Source organism: Mirounga leonina, unplaced genomic scaffold (genome assembly GCF_011800145.1).
Source record: "Mirounga leonina isolate KUSES-001 unplaced genomic scaffold, KU_Mleo_1.0 Mir_153, whole genome shotgun sequence".
Classification (NCBI taxonomy): Eukaryota; Metazoa; Chordata; class Mammalia; order Carnivora; family Phocidae; genus Mirounga; species Mirounga leonina.
The window spans coordinates 19,795,302-19,815,315 of NW_023270387.1; the positions used below are offsets into that span (position 1 = coordinate 19,795,302).

A 20,014-nucleotide genomic window follows, 5' to 3' on the forward strand; every position below is an offset into this window, starting at 1 on the left:
GCTTGTGCTCTCTCTCTGTGTGTCAAATAAATAAATAAAATCTTTAAAAAAATTTTTTTTCTACATCCTTCAGTATCATTAATAAATCCCAAGCTATCTCCTCAGTCCCACTGCACAAAATTTACAAATAGAGAAAAACAATTCATTATCACAAACTTCACATAAGCCCCATAAGGCACAGTCTCCTTGGGACTTGAACACAAATCAGACCTCAGGGGTTCATTAAAAGTTGAGTTTTCTCTAAGAACCTTTGAGGGCTCTTGCTTGGATGATGTGACCCTAGGAGAAGTTCCTCTGACTTGATGTCTCTTCAGAGACTGTTGCCATGGAGGCATTTCAAAGGCATCTCAAAGCTATTAGAGCCACCTGCTTATTTGTTTTCTGTTTTATTTTATTTTTACTTTCTATTGAGGTAAAATTCACCATTTTAAGCATTTTCGGTTGTATATACTATGGTTTTTTAGTACATTTGCAATGCTGTGCAATCATAAACAGTCACTCCCTACTCCCACCTTCCCTCAGCCCCTGGCAGCCACTAATCTGCTCTCTGTCCCTATTGATTTGCCCGATTTGGTCATTTCATATAAGTGGAATTGTGCAACATGTGGCCTTTTATGTCTGTCTTCTTTCCCACAGTGTAATGTTTTCAAGGTTCATCCATGTTGTAGCATGTGTCGATATTTCAACCTTTTTGTGGCTGAATAATATTCCATTGTATGGATATACTACATTTCCTTTATCCATCCATGCATCTGTTGATGGACACTTGGGTTATTCCCACTTTATAAATAACGCTGCCTGAAGGTCAGTCAGAGGTAAGAACTTAGGGTCTTCTCAGATCTGTTCTGAGCATGTGCCCGTGCTGGACATGCATGTGGTCTTCTAGATTCTCAGGAATACATGGGAGCTTTTCAAAGCCCCTATTTCCCAAAACATCTCATTCCCTAGTCTTTCTTCCCAAGTTTTATGACTCATCTATTGTTTGCCCCAACTGTTATCCTTGCAGTCACTGATGCATTTGCCTTTAAACATTTATTCATACATGTCTTCCTCCCCCTACAGCCGCCTCGGCCCTGGGAGAAGTCCAGGTTAAGTGAAGTAGAGGCAAGCCCTTTGAGCTCGCCTTTCAGAGGACCACCAGAGGGGTCGAAACAAATAACCATAATTCTTGGAGAATTAGGGTCTGTTACGCTCCCTCCAGTCCTGGTTCTTATATCAGCAATGCAGGCTGCGGTCTTCAAGGCCAACACCCAGCGGGGAGCAGGAGATGCATCCAGGATAAAGTAAAATGCCACAAAGCTGTCCTACTGAGATTTAGCTCATTTCCATTAATTGTGTGTCTCTGGTTGCTGCTACAAACTTTTGGTTAGTATCCAAAGTTCCTAGAAAGTTAATTTCAAAAGTCTTTTGTCAGTTTATTTATTGCTTTTGTGCATGAAAGGACATGGGGAGCCCCCTACTCTGCCATTTCTGCTGACATCACTCTAGAATCATCTCTTTCCCTCTCAGATATATCCTAGTTCAATGATAAATTATATGGCCCTGCTAATTATTCAGACCATATACTTTGGAATCAGTCTGATCTCAGTACAAATTCTGCCTCTGCCGCTTCTTAGCTGAACGACCGTGGCAAAGTTGATTAACCTCTCTCTGACTTTTAAATCCCTTATCTTAAAATGGGATAATACACACAACTCAAGGAGTTATATTTATGAATAAATGGGGTGCCATTTCTGCACCATAATTTAAGGTATAAAGCTTATGATACAAAGTGGGTTTCCCTGTCTTTACTAGTGAAATCTGAAGCCAAGCCTAGAGGAACACGTTTAAGGCAGGCATTGTTAGTGGAGAGGGGTGGAGGGAATCATATGAAACCATGTATTTTTAAATGCAACACAAAGAGGTTAAGTTATAAACAGTGTCTATAATATGGTCTCATTTCAAGAAAAAAAGGCACATATATCCATACAAAAATATCTGGAAGGTAGACATTAAGTAGTTAAGAATGGTCATTATTAGAGGAAATATGGTGTTTTTAATTTCTCATTTTTTTCTTACATTTTATCACTTTTTTCATATTGCTTTTGAAATTAAAAAAATATGCTTATGAAACACAGTAATAAGATCCCTCTCCTGTTTATCTCCAGAAATCCAGTAAATCAATTTTACTTTAAAAAATAAAGTCCAGGGGCGCCTGGTTAAGCGTCTGCCTTTGGCTCAGGTCATGATCCCGGGGTCTTAGGATGGAGCCCAACATCAGGCTCCCTGCTCAGTAGGAACCCGGCTTCTCCCTCTCCTCCCCGCTCCTGCTTTCTCTCGCTATCTCTGTCTCTCTCTCAAGTAAGTAAATAAAATCTTTAAAAATAAATAAAGTCCAACAAAAAGTCTGTTCTAGCAAAACAGTGTGTTACAGGACGGGCTGGTGGCCAGAGGTCCTGGGTCCCAGGCCCAGTTCCGTCTCTTACTAGCTACCTGGTAATTTGAGTAACTTTTTGAGCTTTAGTTTCCTGGAAGATTAAATATATATATATAATATATATATCATACTAATACAGCATTCCTCTTTTTCCCTGTGCTGTGCTAATAGCAAGACATCAAGAATAAAGTGCCTGAGAGACACAGGTGTACATATTTAAAAGGCTACGAACTTAGAACACAGTGGCTGTCAAATGTTCATGTCCATCAGAATCGCCTAGAAAAGTTAAGACTCAGATTGCAGGCCTCATCTCCAGAATTTTGATAGATCTGGGTGGGGCCCAAGGTTTATATTACAAATTCCCAGGGGGTGCTGATGGTGCTGATCTGAGAACCACACGTTAAGAACCACGGAACTAGAGGCAAGGGAAAAAAAGTTCTTTGGTTTCAAGTTCCAAGTCATCTCTCAGTTCTGTGACCTTGGGCAAATCTCTTAATCTATCTGCTCTTGAGTTTCTTCACCAATAAAAAACATATTATAATTCCTGCTAATAAGTACCATCTGCCCCCAAGATTTTTATGAGGATTAAATGATTTAAATGTGTGAAAGGAATGCATAAACTCTACTGAATTATGCAAATAGCATTAATTATATAAGTAAAGCAACTAAAGTAACTAGAATTTAAATTATTTTTATTTTAGGAAATAAATCTTAGACACAGATGTCTGTCAGTTTAGATTCCCAACAATGAGGATGCACGCTTCTAGAAAACATGTCTAAGATTTGAGTGCTTTGCCACTGTGGGGATACTAGCGCTTTGGTTAAATACCATGATGTGAGCATGTAATAATAATAATAATAATAATAATAATAAACAACACAAGAGTTAACATTTATTGGACACTTGCTATTTACCAGGTCCCACGGTGATTTAAACCTCACGATCCTATGAAGTAGCTACTATAATAATTCCCAAGCTCTAGCTAAGGGAGTCTAGGCTTCCTGTGGTCATATAACTCGCTCAGGGTCACACAGTCAAGATGGAAAACAGACTTAAATAATATGCTTACAGTGCTTTTGTTGATTCACTCAATTATTTAGACATAATTTAGACATTATTTGCTAATTCAGGGCCCAGAATAGTTTCTAATTCATTATAGTTATTATGAGTTATTTGCTAAGGGAATTAGATTTGATTTGGATTTAGTTCTCTTATACTCGCTGAACCCCCCAATTCTTCTCTCCTATCCCCCCAACATAGGTACATCACAGTTTGAATTTCTCAATACTTAATGTTTACTGTACTATGAGTATGTTTCTTTCCTGGTTCTGTTTTCTTTTTTCTAGAGTGAATGCTGTCCCCGTGACTTTCTATGTGCCTCTTCTTAATCACTCTGAGGGGTGGAGTATGACATAAGACGGGAATTTAAGGACAGACTTCTTGGGACCCCAATAGAAAGGATACACAGAGGAGGGGGATCTGGTTCCCCACTCAAATCATTTTTCTTTTGATCTGTGAACATATTATGTTCTATTTCTGGCTTCACCTACTTCTAACCCTGACCTAACCTGAATTTCCCTGAGCTCCTCTGAGTACAGACAAAAGATAGAACTCATCTTTTTTCCCAATTTTATTGAGATAAGCTATATTCCAAGCCTAATCTACCCAATTTTTAAGCTATAAAATTATTCTGATTCCTGAATTTTTCAAGCTAGAAAATTCTCAGTTGATATAATCTAATCTTTCTTTAATGGAACACTGTAGGGAGTCATAGATGCTGACTTTCCAGCATCATGAGGCTTAACCCAACTACCAATTTGGATTCAGTTTCATGTACAAAGAAAATCTAGTTACTGGCATAAATACACAAAGTACTATATTCTACTTCTTTTCTGCTTTTTTACAGTTTTCAATACATACACTCACAAGCATATATAATTTTTCACAGATAAATGTGATAATTTACATCTTTTTTATGGATATATACAATTCCTTGTTTTTTATTTCTTTCCTTCATTTTGGCTACATCATGCATATACCACATGCAAGCATGTAAAACAGTTTCTTCATGGTCTTCTAACTTCTACAACTGGGTGCATTAAAATTCAGTGAGTCGGGGCACATGGGTGGGTCAGTCGGTTAAGCGTCTGCCTTCAGCTCGGGTCATGATCCCAGGGTCCTGGGATCGAGCCCCGCATCAGGCTCCCTGCTCAGTGGGGAGCCGCTTCTCTCTCTCCCTCTGCTGCTCCCCCTGCTTGTGTGCTCTCTCTCTGTCAAATAAATAAAATCTTAAAAAATAAATAAATAAAATTCAGTGAGTCGATCTCCATTAATACTGATATGCGTAACCACACATGCCCTCCTTAATACCCATCACCCATGTTGGCTAATTGAACATAAAAAAAAAAAAATACTGATATGCATGGCTTGTCAGAGTGCAGACTGTACCCCTTTTTGACCACATGGTACTGTCACCCCAACTACTGCCCTCTGATTTAGCTGGTAACTAACCTCTCCTGCTGTATTGGATCATAGAGCTTCAGGTCCAGGAAAAATCTAAAGTCAATTTCCAGCTGCCTGATGGCAATTCATATTTCTATAGCAACTGAGCATTTGAAAAAAATATTTCCATATGCATTATCCCATTTTGGGTTTACAGAACACCTTAAGAGTTGATATTTTGACTTCTCACTTTGTAGATAAGGACAGGACTTGTCATTCAGTACATGGTATAACTATAACCACACCACGCTGTACTCCCTGGATTTGGGATAATGTCAGCTTTACATTATCATGTTCTGGTGAATATTTTGGGATTGCCTCTATGAAAAAGGAGATTAAATTTCTGAAGCAAAATACACATCCAGACCCAAGAAATGCAACACAAAAAGCTTTATCTCTAAATGTATGAAAAAGGCTGTAGGCCTAAAAACTCCAGGCCTTGGCCATTTCCTCTAACCATGCTGATCTCTGAAACACTGCCCAGCTCATCTGACTCCTAACAAACATTGAGTGTAGTGAGAAGAGTAAAACACAGTTCAGTGGGGGCAGATGCTCATACCTGGCCTCCTACCGGGAAGAGAATTGCTGCACAACATACCTCTACAGGGACAGAGTTCATTCTCAGGGGCTGCAGAAGGCAGCCAGGGCTCCAGGCCCTCTACTAGAGAGCACCATGGTGGGGAGCCTGGTCTTGATTGCTCTAATATTTCCTACTTCTCAGCTTCACACTCCCGTGTACTACTTCATCAGAAACTTGTAATTTATGGATCTCGGCAACTGCTCTATGATTACCCCTAAGGTACCGATGAACTTTGTGTCCGAGACACCATTTGAGGACAGCATGTCACAGCTCTGTTCCTAGCTTGTGTTTGTCAGTGGCTGGGGTTACACGCTGACCACAGCATGCTGTCATCAGGTCTCATCAAGCCAGATCCCAGCTGGTAGTTGTGGTATTTATAACGGGGTTGATTGGTTCGACAATAGACATCGTGCCTGGTATTAAAGTTGTCCTTTTGTGAGTTATTCATCAGCCATTGCTTCTCCCATATACTAGCATGCATGATATTGACGTGACAATTTTCTTTTCGGCTTAATTCAATGTTGTCGTCGCTATTAACAATCTTTGTTTCCTATGCCTTTTCTCTCCAGCATCCTCCACATCAGCGTCAGAGAGGGCGAGTCCAAAGCCCTGAGCAAAACCTCTGAGATTATTCTATGGGTTTGATGCATTCATGCTCAGATTGTTCCCTCTTGGATTGCTTGCTATAGGAGAAGCCATTGAAATACCACATATCATGCAGCCTCTGGAAAACACCACTACACTGTCCTGCAAGAATGGGAGTTAAAAGACCAAATAGTGTCTTAATATTAGTATGAAAATAGTTTTGACCTTATGGACCCCTTAAAAGCTCCTCAGATACTCTCAGGGGTTCCTGGACAACATTTTGAGAACCTATACTTATTATATTCAATAAGACTGACACAATTTTAAAGTCGAATGGTGTTAACTATCAGTGAAGATGTGGAAATGTGAGAAACTTTATGAGCCGCAGCCATTCTAGAGAGCAATATGATATGACTTAAGACGAGGTAACTATTAAAAAAAAAAAAAAAGACGAGGTAACTATATGCTGCCCTATGACCTAAAACTTCCAGGTCCTCCATATATATCCCAATGGAATTCTCTTGAAGGACCACAAGGGGAAATGTACATTTTCTGTGGCACAAGGAGTACAAGCAAAATGTGTGTTCATCAACAAGCAAATGAGGAGGTAAAATGAAATATTTTGCAGCAGTAAAAACAACAGATTAGCTGTGAACATAGCAACATGAATTGACTTTAGAGGCACAGGGCTGAGTTAAAAAAAAAAAAAAGAAAGAAAATGAGATATGAAACACAAAATCACTTATGAATATTAAAATTCTAGTACATAGACTTTTGGGTAAAGTGCAGTATGTCATGGCAGGGAATAAAAGGCTATATTAACTATAAAATTATACTTTTTTAATCAGGATATCAGGAAGCTATGGAAGAAATGAGGACAAGATGAATTAAACTTCCAGAAGGGACAGACCCATTTCGAGGTAAGAGGACAATGTCCAGGAATTTTTACCCTGGAGGAATTTTCTGCTTGTGGGTGCCAACTCACCCTGGACTAGACCAACAGTGAAATCTCCTACACTCTGCGGTATTTAGGAAACAAAAACACTGCACAGGGAAGGAGCCTGCATTCAACTCACTGATACAAACTCACCCAACCCGTCTCTCCTTCAAAACAGGGGCCATATTGTGAAACTAACTACATGCAGTGGGAGGCGAAAGAATTAAGCTGAAATCCTCTAAAGAGGATAATAGAACCTCTCCAGTCTTCCAGAGATTAAGAGACAAAGACCCAACAGACTCCCCATCAAAAATCTGGAAAGATCAGGCTCTAAGATCAGAAAAAATTAAGTTGTGGAATGAATCTTATTAAAACTCCAGCACTGACCTAACTCAGCTCAGTCCCTGATCGGATTCAGTGATGAGCATCTTACCCTCTGTACCTAACAAAAGAAAGGGGAAACATCTCTGGCAAAAGAGAGCATCATCTAGAGCCATCTCTGGTTCTTACAGTTAGTTCTTTTATCCACAATGTTCAGCATATAGTGCAAAAATGACAAGGAGGTAAGACCATTTGCAAAAAGGAGACAGTAGAAGCAGATCTTCAGATCATCCCAATTCTGGAGTTGGCAACAAGGATTTTAAAACAATTCTGATTAATATGATCAAGAAAATAGAGGATGGATGAATTAGATGAAAGTGTGGGGGTTTTCACCAGAAAATTGGGATCCTTAAAAAAGAATAAAATGGAATTTTCTGGAGTGATGAGAACGTTCTAATCTTGAGTAGGTGTGGATTATACCTGTGTATGCATTTGTCAAATTCTGTGTATGCACACTTAAGCTTTGTGCATCATTGTACGTAAATTTTACCTTAAAAGAAACAAACTGTAAACATATTTTAAGTATAATTAGTGATATGCATGGTGAAGTATTTAGAGAAGTATGTGAATATTTGCCATTTACTTTGACATGTACCCAGAAAAAAACATGGATTGATGGGTAGATAGAGGGATGGGTAGATAGATGTGTAAAAAATCAAACACAGTGGGGTGCCTGGGTGGCTCGGTTGTTAAGTGTCTGCCTTCGGCTCAGGTCATGATCCCGGGGTCCTGGGATCAAGCCCCGCATTGGGCTCCCTCCTCAGTGGGAAGCCTGCTTCTTCCTCTCCCACTCCCCCTGCTTGTGTTCCCTCTCGCTGTGTCTCTCTCTGTCAAATAAATAAATAAAATCTTAAAAAAAAAAAATCAAGCAGAGTAAAATATGCTAATGGTAGAAATATTACAGATGTTCACTGTATAAGCTTTCAACTTTGCTTTATATTTAATGTTTTCATGATAAAATATTGCTACAATATAAGGAGAGGATATAATAAATACTGGTATGCAAAATAAATTTGACAATTTGGATGAAAAATGGACAATTTCCTCAAAAATTTAACTAGTCACCTGTAGTGCTTTTAAAACATGCCACATATTTTTTGACACTCCCTTCAAAATGTGGTGCCTAATTCCCCTCCCCTTGAATATGGGCTGGATTTCATGGCTCCCTTCTATTGAATAGGAAAAAAATAGAAACAGCCATTGCAACGTCAGAGGTGAAGTCCTGAAAGGCATTATAGCTTCTTGTTTGATCTATCTGTTGGAGTATCCGCTCTGGGAAAACCAGCTGCCATGTTGCCCCCATGGAGAGGCCCCCGTGATAAGAAATGGAGGCCTCCTGCCAACACCCAATGAGACTCCAGCCAATGATCACTGGGTGCACCTGGATTTGGATCCTCCAGTCCCACCAAAGCCTTTGGTTGTCTGCAACCCCAGTCAACATCTTGACTATAACTTCGTGAGAGATCTTGAGTCAGAACAACCCAGCCAAGCTGCTCTTAAATTTCTGATCTACAGACGCTTTGAGATGAACTTTATGCACCATGGCCATTCTAGAGAACAATATACTACTTAAGATAAAGTGACTATATGCTGCCCTATGACCTAAAACCTCTAGATCCTCCGTATATATCCCAATTGAATTCTCTTGAAGGACCATAAGGGGAAATACACATGTTCAGTGGCACGAGGAGTATAAGCAAAATGAGTGTTCATCAACAGGCAACTGAGGAGGTTAAGTAAATATATGCCTGTTTTAAGCCCTCAGTTTTAGTACAGTTTTTATGCAGCAATAGAAAACTAGTGCATTTAAGCTAATAGAAGAGAGACCAGAAAATCCGAAGTCAAATATTTATTAAGGAAACTGAATCCATTAACTAAAACTTCCCCACAAAGAAAACCCCATGCCTAGATGGCTTCACTTATGAATTCTTGCAAATATTTAGTGAAGAGAATTGACACTGATCTTGCACAAACTTTTCCAGAGAACAAATTAAAAAGAAGTCTTTTCTAATTCTTTTCATAAGGCCAGCATTATGTGCCAGAATCCTTCCAAGAAAGGAAAACAGGATCAAGCTTGTTCTTTTTTGTAAATATAAATGCAAAATCTTTAACCAAATTTTAACAAACTGAAACCACCGAAAAAAAAAAAGAATAAATGTAGAGCAAAAGAAGCCAAACACAAAAGAATATATCCATATGATGCCGTTTCTAGAAAGTATAAAGAAGACAACACTAATGTATGTTATTAGAAGTTAGCATAATGATTATCTTTTGGGAAATTATACTTAGGAAGGAGGACAGAAGTGGCTTCTGGGGTGTTAGCAAGGTTCTAGTTCTTGATCAAAAGAAAGTTTATTGAACTTTATGCTTATGATATGTGCATATCAATGTAAATTATACTCCAACAAAATGTAAAATGATTTAGGCAAAAGAAAATACATACATACAAACCAATAAGGAACATTTGGCAAAAACACACACAGTGAAAAGATACAGAAATGAGAGTGTGGAGAGACTAATGGGGAATAGAATAGATCCTGTTCCCATGCCTGGATTATTCCACTTTGCACACAGGGCAGCTGAGAATCAGAGTTGGCCTCTAGCCTGGGGATGGAGAGAGAGGCAGGCCCAGCCTGGACATTTGTGAGCCCAGGAAAAAAACAGTTCAAATAGAGGCCCACAGACCATATACCTAAACATTTTAAAGTTATAAATCAAGCTGTTAAATAAAATATGTTCTATCTGTCTACCTTGTCACACATATACACACACATAATGATAATAATCATTAATGATCAGGATTGCCAGGTTTGAATTTAGAATCCTCAGACTTCCTAGATCCCTTCTTCCCAAACCACCTAAGTCCCACATTGCCAGAAGCCTCACAGTTACATGTGTGGGCACTCCACGACTTTTAAATTCTATCCAGATCCCTACAACAAGCAATTTCTTAAGCCCAGGAGTGCACACCAGCAGCATGATCTACCCTTGGGAGGACGCACCTGAGGAGAAGGCCTGTACCGGCCCTGGAAGCAGGCCGGGGCCACCTCGACAGGGAATTACAGTGTCCCAGGTGCTAGGAGAGTGGCCTACCTCCCAATGGACACTTCCCCCTAGCCCCAGGGACTCTTTGCCTTGTAAGGATACAGCCAAAGGGGTCCAGTGTGAAGGCCAAGGTCAGGTCCTCTCGTGCCAAGTCTAGAGGTGGTGCTAGAGACAAGAGTGCCCTATGCCCAGTGTTTGCTTTTCCACCCACCCAACTCCACCAAGTTGAAATAGAGTTGACATTTGCCCTACACTTTAGTTTACAAGGCACCTTCACATACAATACTCTTAATCAATCCTCACAATCTTGTAAGATTACAACATAATACCATTTGATAGATGAGAATACTGAACCAAAAGTGACTTGCCTAAAGTCACGTAATAAAAAAAAAAAATGAGTACTGCTAGGTCTACAGTGGGAGACTTTTTCCTCCAAATTTTAAAGGTCATGTTCTTTCCACTATTCAATACTGCCACCCATCCCCCAGCTTTCTAGAGAACTCACGGAGGCTAAAAAAAAAATTGTAAATAGATGGAAACTGTATGTATGTGGCTGAAACACTGTGGGAGAAGACCAAAGGCAGGGAAGGAAATTTAACAGCAAATATAGAGTAGTTTCTGGGAAAGAGCCTGGGCCCAAGGCGAAAATCGTCACGGAGACAAAGAATACAATGTAGGAGCAACAATCCTAGCTAGGTCTTGGGGGCCCCACTCCCACCCTAACCACAAAATGAGGGCCTTCAACAGATTTAAGCAATCTCCACCCAAATTCCACACCAATTACATGGGGGGCCCTGGCTCCACAACCCTCCTTCTCTCCACCACCCCACCAAAAATACTTTATTAATGAGAGGGCAGCATAAAGCCACGGGGCTCCATCTGCTCGGGGACAATCCAGAGAGAGGAGCCTGGCACCAGCCCCGGCTGACGCCCGACCCTCCTCCAGTGAGGACCCACTAAGCTGTGCCTCCCTCTAATTACCAGATGCCTGGCTCAGGGCCTGGCCGGTTATTTAGAGAACCAGTGCCTGGTCCTAGCACAGATCCCCGCGAGGCTGGGGCTGCAGGCACTGTCTGCTCAAAGCCAGCTGCCTGAAGAGGCCATCTCCCCACACCACTGTCCTGGGACCCTTCCTGCCGCCGCCGCACCCCGAAGGTCCCTGGCACCATGTCGCTCGCAAACACAGCTGCAGAATACATGCTGTCAGATGCCCTGCTGCCTGACCGCAGAGGCCCCCACCTCAAAGGACTGCGCCTGGAACTTCCCCTGGACCGCATGGTCAAGTTCATAGCTGTGGGCTTCCCCTTATTGCTGATGTCCCTGGCATTTGCCCAGGAGTTCTCCTCCGGTAAGTGGCCTCCAAGACCCGGTGTACGAGAGGGGCGCCTGGGTGGCTCAGTCGTTAAGCGTCTGCCTTCGGCTCAGGTCCTGGGATCGAGCCCCACATCGGGCTCCCTGCACCGCGGGGAAGCCTGCTTCTCCCTCTCCTACTCCCCCTGCTTGTGTTCCCTCTCTCACTATGTCTCTCTCTGTCAAATAATAAATAAAATCTTTAAAAAAAAAAAAAGACCCGGTGTACGAGAGACCCCGCTTTGTTTCCCTCTGTGCCTGGGCTCTGAAGTGAGACAGCTCCCACACTGTCCAGCTTTTGTGACTCTGGCCTGGGCATTACCTAAAAGGCAGGCGATGCAGGGGTTAAGGGCACCAACAGAGCAGAGGTACCGAAAATTTTGAAAGTCATTTCCCAACTTTTATAATAAAATCATTTAGTTTAAATCTCAGTATTTCATATATTTTATGCATTGCAATAAAATAAACTTTTATTTTGATTTTCATATGGATGAGAGAGATTGGAGTTCCATGTTTTCAGGACCCCGGACCGCTAACGGTCCTAGTCAACCATGCTTTAGACGAGTCTCTTACCGTCTCAGCCTTCTCCTACTCTCCCCCTCCCAGGCTTCCGATTTGAGGACATACGTTAAGAGCCTGACATATCATACATGCTAAATAAATCCATTCCTTCTTCTCCACAGACTGTGGCCACACACGCAAACATGAACAAACACGTATATCTGCTGTTCTAGGCACTAGATTAACTCAGCAAATTTCCTGTTAAAGAAAAGGTAGACTTCCTGAGAACTGGGATTTCTGGCTTTCTTTTCTGGCTGTGCGATTAGCTTCCTATGTTTCCCAAGGGGTTATCTCAACCGTGCACTGCCTCTTCATTCACCCACAAGATGGAAAGAACCATTGGTTCCCATTTCTTTCTCTCTAGAGAATGACAGGAAAACAAAACTCTCCCCCCACCGAGCCCACTTTCCTTTCAGCACAACCTGCTCACCCTTTCTCTGGATGTGGGCGCAGAAGCCCAGGCAATTAACCCTCTAAAGTTTAGAACCTAGAAGATGTCAGTCCTCTCAGGAAGGTCTCACTCCCAAACCCAGGAGTGTGGGGCGCCCCCACTGCCCCCGTGTCTGGGAGTCCAGGGGGAGCTCCGAGAGGAAAGAATCCACGTCAAAGGCCAGTCACATGGGCAGGCCTGAGCCAAACAGACCTGTGGTGACTTGGCCGTGTGGCCCCCAGAAACTGGGGCCTGGGATGGAGAAAGTGCCTGCCAGAGATGGAAATTAGCAGAGCTGTGGAGGCAACCCCTGGAAGGCTCTCAGCTGGGTGATCCCTGGGTCCCCATTCCTCCACTCCAGCTCCGGGCTGCTCCCAAGCCATGTTCCTGTTCCAGGGCCTCCCATCCGCTGCTTCTCTCCCAGTAACTTCAGCATCCGGCAGGCCGCCTACGTGGACAGTTCCTGCTGGGACTCGCTTGTTCACCACGAATTGGATGAGCTGGGCCAGCACAAGATGAAGTCCCTGTGGCCTCACAAGGTAAGGTGGGCTGGGCTCCATCCGGCCACTGCGGGGCGGGGCAGGGCAGGCCAGAGCCACATCATTGTCTTCTCTCTGGTCTCTTCACCACCCCGCCCCCTGCTTTTTTATTTTCATCATTGACTCCTGTGTTTCTTCAAGCGTCCGGTGATCTTTGGTCGCCCACTTTTATCTGATTGGAAGCTTCGTGCCCATGAGTGAGGCTGGCTGACCAGCCTTCTGATTACAGTGAAGCCTTTGGGCCATTTCACTGGGGAAACCTCAAATATCGGTGTGTGTAATCCTTTATCTTGGGCCGGTCCCCAAGAAGAATCACTGGATCCTTAATCTGCGCAGAGGGGGCAGGGGGCAGTGGGTACTAAGCTCAGCTGCCAACCCTCTAGGAACTCAGCTGTGGGTCTCAGCACCTAGTATTCTCTCAACTAACGCAGTTCTCAGTGCTGTTCCCCTGCCCTCAATGGAGCCAAGTGCAAAAGCTCTTTGGTTTAATGTTTCCAAAGAGTGAACCACAAGCCTCTGCCAGGGGATGGAAAGGGCAGTCGCTTGATCAGTGCATCACGTTACAGGGAGGATCAGTGGGTCTGTTTTTTCAATACTCCTGTTGGCAGCCCCACCTGTATCTCCATTTTCAGAGGTACCTCATATCTGCAATTCCTGGGTCTTTCCAGCTCTGTGGTGCAAAAACAGCTTGCTTGGCCTGCCTCAACTCCCCGTCCCGCCCACGGGCCACCGTTTCCTAGCATGATACTGCTTTCCAGTTTGCAATGTTTTATGGCTCTTGTCTTCTGTTTTCCTTGTCCTGATAGAATTAGGTCTTTTTTATCCCCTTATTGTCATTCTTGTGGGGCTTCACGAGGGAGCAGAAGTCATGGGTGTCCAATTCACGATGTTGAATCGGAAGTCACTCATGACGTTTTCCAGTTATGACAGTTTACAAGGCCTCCAAAGGCCACACAGGTCTGGGACCCAGACAAAACCAGAGACTTAATGGAAAGAGTTCATGGGGGTCTCTGTCACAAGTGTTCAAGCGGGATCCAGATGGCAACAAGGTCAAGATATTGCAGAAGGGATTCAAATGTCAGAAAAGAGTTAAAACGGTCTGTCAGGATCGCCTGAGTGCTCTTTATACCCAGATTCCCTGGCTCCACTTCAAACCCACTGAAACAGAATCTCTGGGAGTGAAGTTTATTTTCAAGAAATGCCATTTCTTGAACAGGAATGAAAAGGTTCTGATTTTCTCGAGTGGACTGGTGTAGTTTTCCTAACCTGTCTCTGGTGTTTAGTTCAGAAACACACACACACACCTTTTTCTTCTCTACCTAGCTGCCACCAAATATGCATCCTCCCTCTTTTTCTTCAAACTCTCCTCTAATATAAAAAGCATCCCTACTGCAAGAAAAGCTATAGTCAAGTAGTCTTTAAGGGAATAAGCCCCAAAATCAGACTGCCTAGTTCCCGATTCTGCTCCCCCACCCACGAGATGTGTAATCCTGGCCAGGTCACTTAACCTTCTCGTGCTTCAGTCTCCTTGTCTGTAAGATAGAGATATTAATAGTGCCTGCCCGGCAGCATCCTCCTGATGCTCAAAAGAAACATGCAGGTGAAGCACCTCGCACAAATGTAGCTTCAAAAAGCCTACAACAAGTAGAGTTTTTACTGTGGCCAAAATAGTGGCTTGTCTCAAGTAGCATATTGTCTAGTTGAGAACACAAGACTCCCACGTACCTCAATGTCAGCTTGTGTACATGCATAACAGAAGTAGCCCCCAACGAATTCCAAGGCAGTCCCTGAGGGTGTCGTTTGGCATGACCACGACTGCAGAGATGAAAGGACCACCGCACAGGAGAGGAGTCAGGGAAGGCATGGAGAATGTGGGATTTGACCTCCTCCCCTCGGCGACGTTGGGGCCCCTGGCTGGGCTTTGAAAGCTAACAGACTCTGGATGCCTAGCAATAAGAACTTGGAGCAGTCAAAGAAAGAGAGGTTGATGGAGAATGAAGGTCGCTCTCCCCCAGGATGTGACACCATGACCACAGTTGGCCGTGCTCTCTGGTTAGCGACCCAGGCTAACATTCATAGGGAACAGGGGGTGTGTTCTCATGTTCTCTCTCTGTCCCCTTCTCCCCTTCTCTCTCCTTCCTTCCCTCCCTCTGTCCTTCTCCCTCCCTTTGCCCTCCCTGGGGTCCTCCACACCTACACAGACTCCAGATCTGAGGAGTGGAGCTGGGGAGCAGAGAGACCCACCATCCCTTCTCCTCTGGGCTTCACTATATTCAGCCAAGTCAGCGGAGAGCCTTAAGTCCTGGGCCTGTGGTGGCTCATTCCCCACCTGCCTCCCCTTTCTGAGGCAGGAAGCAGGGAATGAGACCCCTCACTCAGAGCTCTGTCTACAAGGCCCCTGCACCCTGGGCCTCCCTCCTCAGCTCACTCTCGCCCCACAGGCCCTCCCCTACTCCCTGCTGGCCCTGGCTGTGGTCATGTACCTGCCCATTCTGCTGTGGCAGTATGTGGCGGCGCCGGCCCTCAGCTCAGATCTGCTCTTCATCATCAGCGAACTGGACAAATCCTATAATCGCTCCATCCGCCTGGTGCAGCACATGTTGAAGATCCGGCAGAAGAGCTCAGACCCGCATGATTTCTGGGATGAGATGGAGAAGTGAGTGGCCTCTCCCACCCCTTTCTGAAGGACTCAACTGCACGTTAACACAATATCCTTGTGCAGGGTCATCTTTAAACTCTCCTCTGTACCATCCTTCTCAAGAATCCAGAGTGTTTAAGATACCATCTCACTCACTTTCTATCATTTCTCTACAGGGAGGAGAGAAAGGACTCTTCCTTAGTTGACAGATGAACACCCCGAGTCACAAAGGGACTAATGTCTCTAATGTACCACTTCCATATACCATCCCCCCCGCTCAGACCCTCCCCCCCGTGCCTCCAGAAAAAGACCCAAATTCTCCCAACTATTTTTCCAAGGCCTTCTACACACTGTCACCAACTACTTTTTCACACCTCTGACCACCAAGTGACAGAAACCTCCCACTCCACCCAGGCAGTCTCCTCCTCTTCTCCTGAATAACCATTCATTCACTGAAGCATTCGTGCATCCTTTACTGCATCCCAGGTGCTGTTCTGGGTGCTTCGGACCCATCAGTGTGTGCTGTGTGTGTTGGGGGCAGGGGTGGAGAGGAGACAAAGCTACCCCTACCCATATGGGGCTCATATTCTACTGAGGGGAAACAGACAACAAATAAACACAACACGAAAGCAAATTACATGGCAGAAGATATGTGGTTTGAAGGGGGAAAAATGTAAAGCTGGGTGAGGGGGTCAGAAAAGTTGGAGGGTGGTGGTGTGGTGCAGTTTTAAATCGGGCGGCCAGGGGGCGCCCCACCAAGAGGAGCATTGAGCTGAGACTTGAACGGTATTCTGTCTCGTGTTTGTACACATGCTTTTTCCTCTGGAAAAAGCTCCTCTGCCATCTATCTTTCTGGACTCCATCTACCTCTTGAAGGCCATCTCTAAGACAGTATTCTCTGTAAAGGTTTCCGAACACTGTGGTCCGTGCCATTACCTCTCTCCTAACTTTTACAACACCATGGTTTGTATCCATCATTTTAGCCACAAATCAAGCATGATTTTTATTTCCTATTTGCATATCTTATCTGCCTCTTCCCCACAAGCCAGACCGTAAGCGCCTTCAGAGCTGAGACTGGCTTACATGTGCCTGAACACCACAGGTCTCAACAAATACCTGTTAGCATGTTTATTTTTATAAAATAGGTGAATTGGCCTAAAAATCATCCACAGAGTATACAGACCAAGAACCAGAATGTGGTTATCTAGACTCCCAGTCCAGTGCTAATTCAATAAGCCTATTGCTTCCTAAGAATCCCATTTTAGCTTGAAGGTTTAGTCTGCCTTGCTGGGCAGAAATCGAGTGTGACCATTGGTTATTCACTGATCATTCACTGGGTTGACCACATTGCACTCATTAGTTGGAGAATGAAGATCTACTCACACACCTCTTTGGGGAGAGGAGTGGTTATGCTCAGGGAAGGCAGATTTTCATGTGAGCCAAGAACGCCACATCGGACGCACAGATTCCATTACGTCCCCACATGGCTCTCTCAGGATATGGTTCTAAATGGTCTCTCCTAACCCTGCTTCCTTTCTTCCCCTGCCCAGGGCACGGAAAGAACGATACTTCGAATTCCCCTTGCTAGAGCGGTACCTGGCATGTAAGCAGCGCTCACATTCCCTAGTGGCTACCTACCTGCTGAGGAACTCCCTCTTGCTCCTCTTCACCTCAGCCATCTACCTGTACCTTGGCCACTTCCACCTGGATGTCTTCTCCCAAGAGGAATTCAGCTGTTCCATCAAAACAGGGCTGCTAAGTGATGAGACCCACATGCCCCATCTGATCACGTGCAGGCTGACCTCTCTGTCAGTTTTGCAAATTGCTAGTCTCTCCAGTATAACAGTATACACCCTGTTGGTTCCAGTGATAATATACAACCTCACACGACTATGTCGGTGGGACAAACGACTACTATCCGTCTATGAGATGCTCCCAGCTTTTGATCTCCTCAGCAGAAAGATGCTGGGATGCCCTATCAATGACCTCAATGTGATCCTTCTTTTCCTCCGAGCCAACATCTCTGAGCTCATCTCTTTTAGCTGGTTGAGTGTCTTATGTGTTTTGAAGGACACAACCACCCAGAAGCACAACATTGACACAGTGGTCGATTTCATGACATTATTGGCTGGCTTAGAACCCTCAAAACCTAAACATCTCACCCATCGAATAGGTGATGAAAACCCTTAGTTAAGAAACCATGGAGCAAGAAATTTTATGGAAAGTAAAACTCTCCCTCCTTCTTCACAATCCTCACACACTAATGTACAAAAATACCAACTTTAGAAATGCTAAGTGTGGATTCAGCTGAATCATCCATCCTGTATTATGTTTTCCTAAAGGTGAGAAGATAAAATCAACACATGAAAACAAATCTGTAAGTTAGAGCTGAAGAGTCAAAGAATTTAAAAAATTAGGTCTAGAGCATTCTATGAGGATAGAAAAAAAAAAAAAAAGCTAAAACTAAAACTAAACTAAAAGTCTAGACATTCTACAAGGAGAGAAAGTTCCAAAGGCTATTTATGGAGGCAGGTTCTTCTCTGTATATTTACTCCATGGCCCTTCTAGGATGCACACTCAGCTTAACCCAAAGAGCATGTGGGGCAATCTGCCAAGTGAATAAAAACGTGAAATCCCTGGAAACCCTGTGGTGTGGCCTGAAATCCTAGGAACTTGCCAGCTTGCCTCGTGGAAGTCACTGACCCTGCCCAGACCCTGTGTGGCCCGCAGAGTGGGCCAGAAGATAATGATGCAGGAACTTACCTGCTCTTGGGGGTTAGGACAGCATAGAACAAGGCCAGGGCCATGCGTCAGCTGTGGGTGGAGCTATGGTGGTTTTCATCATCTAAACCAGAAACTCACTTCACCAAGGGCTGGGGTTATGGGCTGTGGACTCCTTCATGACTCCTAATGGGTCCAGGTGTGCTTCTAATCCTCCAGGGGATGCTATACCTCCTCCATTTAGAACCAATCACTGAATAGCAACCACTTAGACCTAAATGGGAATGATAGTAAAGTGCTGTTGCCCTTTCTCTCTCTTCTCTGACTCATTATCCCATTTTAGCTTCTAACTTCCATTTCTGTGTCTGGACTTAATGGAACCTTAGTCTGACTTCAGATGCCCCGCTCAGCCCACAATACCATGTTGTCTCTCATTGGATATTTCTTTTTAGAGCTGCATATTTCTTCAGAGAATTTTTGTATAGGCCATTCAGACCCTTCCTCATATAGGTAAGCAGAAAAATTATATTGCTCCCACGCATCTGATGATGCTGAGCCTTTGAATGTGCTGTCTCCCCTGCTCAAGATGCCCTCCTCCGTTCTTCACTGGCCTCCACCAGCTCTCCTTCAGAGTCTGCCCAGCCGTATTTTCTTCTACATGGCTGTTCCCTAACTATCTCCTCCCCTGTTCCCTAACTATGTGCTGCCACATCATTCAATACCTACCTCTGAGATAAAAGTTATTACCCTGTATTAATACTGCCCAGGCACCCAGACAGGTGCCTGGCTTTTCCTCTTAAATAAGTTTCCTAAAAGTTGGGTCATAGTGGGCACTAAATAAATACTCTTCTGAATAAATAAGTGACTGAACGTTGCTTGGCAATGTTATACTGTTTGGAGCGCACGGACCCAGCCCCTAAATAATCTTGTATAAAAAAAAGCTTTAGGGCGCCTGGGTGGCTCAGTCGGTTAAGCGACTGCCTTCGGCTCAGGTCATGATCCTGGAGTCCCGGCATCGAGTCCCGCATCGGGCTCCCCGCTCGGCAGGGAGTCTGCCTCTCTCTCTGACCTTCCCCCCCTCTCATGCTCTCTATCTCTCATTCCCTCTCTCAAATGAATAAATAAAATCTTTAAAAAAAAAAAAAAAAGGCTTTGTGCGCAAAGATGCACTTCACAGCAACTGATGACCAAAAACCAAACAACATGGAAGTAATCATGTAAAATTATTATGCCATAACTAGAATATTAAGGATCCGTTTGAAATTATGCTTATAAAGCAGTCGTAATAACACCACAAAATGACTATAATAATGGTAAGTGGAAAAAAA

The 20,014-nt window shown here is 43.8% G+C and overlaps 2 protein-coding genes and 1 long non-coding RNA gene across 4 annotated transcripts in view; 1 reads left to right on the plus strand and 2 right to left on the minus strand.

The window, feature by feature from the left end:
- SIAE (sialic acid acetylesterase) overlaps positions 1-20,014 on the minus strand; it is a 102,750-nt gene that overhangs the window by 28,710 nt on the left and 54,026 nt on the right. The gene's annotated exons all lie outside the window — the stretch shown is intronic.
- LOC118013354 lies at positions 8,506-15,780 on the minus strand. The gene is made up of 2 exons (XR_004679995.1): positions 15,053-15,780; positions 8,506-14,337 (listed from the first exon to the last, which is right to left on the minus strand). It is a non-coding gene; the product is annotated as an uncharacterized LOC118013354 (long non-coding RNA).
- Positions 11,473-18,155, plus strand: PANX3 (pannexin 3). The gene is made up of 4 exons (XM_035009201.1): positions 11,473-11,795; positions 13,185-13,327; positions 15,769-15,983; positions 17,516-18,155. The coding sequence occupies exons 1-4, from the start codon at positions 11,615-11,617 to the stop codon at positions 18,153-18,155; spliced, it is 1,179 nt and encodes a 392-aa protein (XP_034865092.1). The 5' UTR covers positions 11,473-11,614.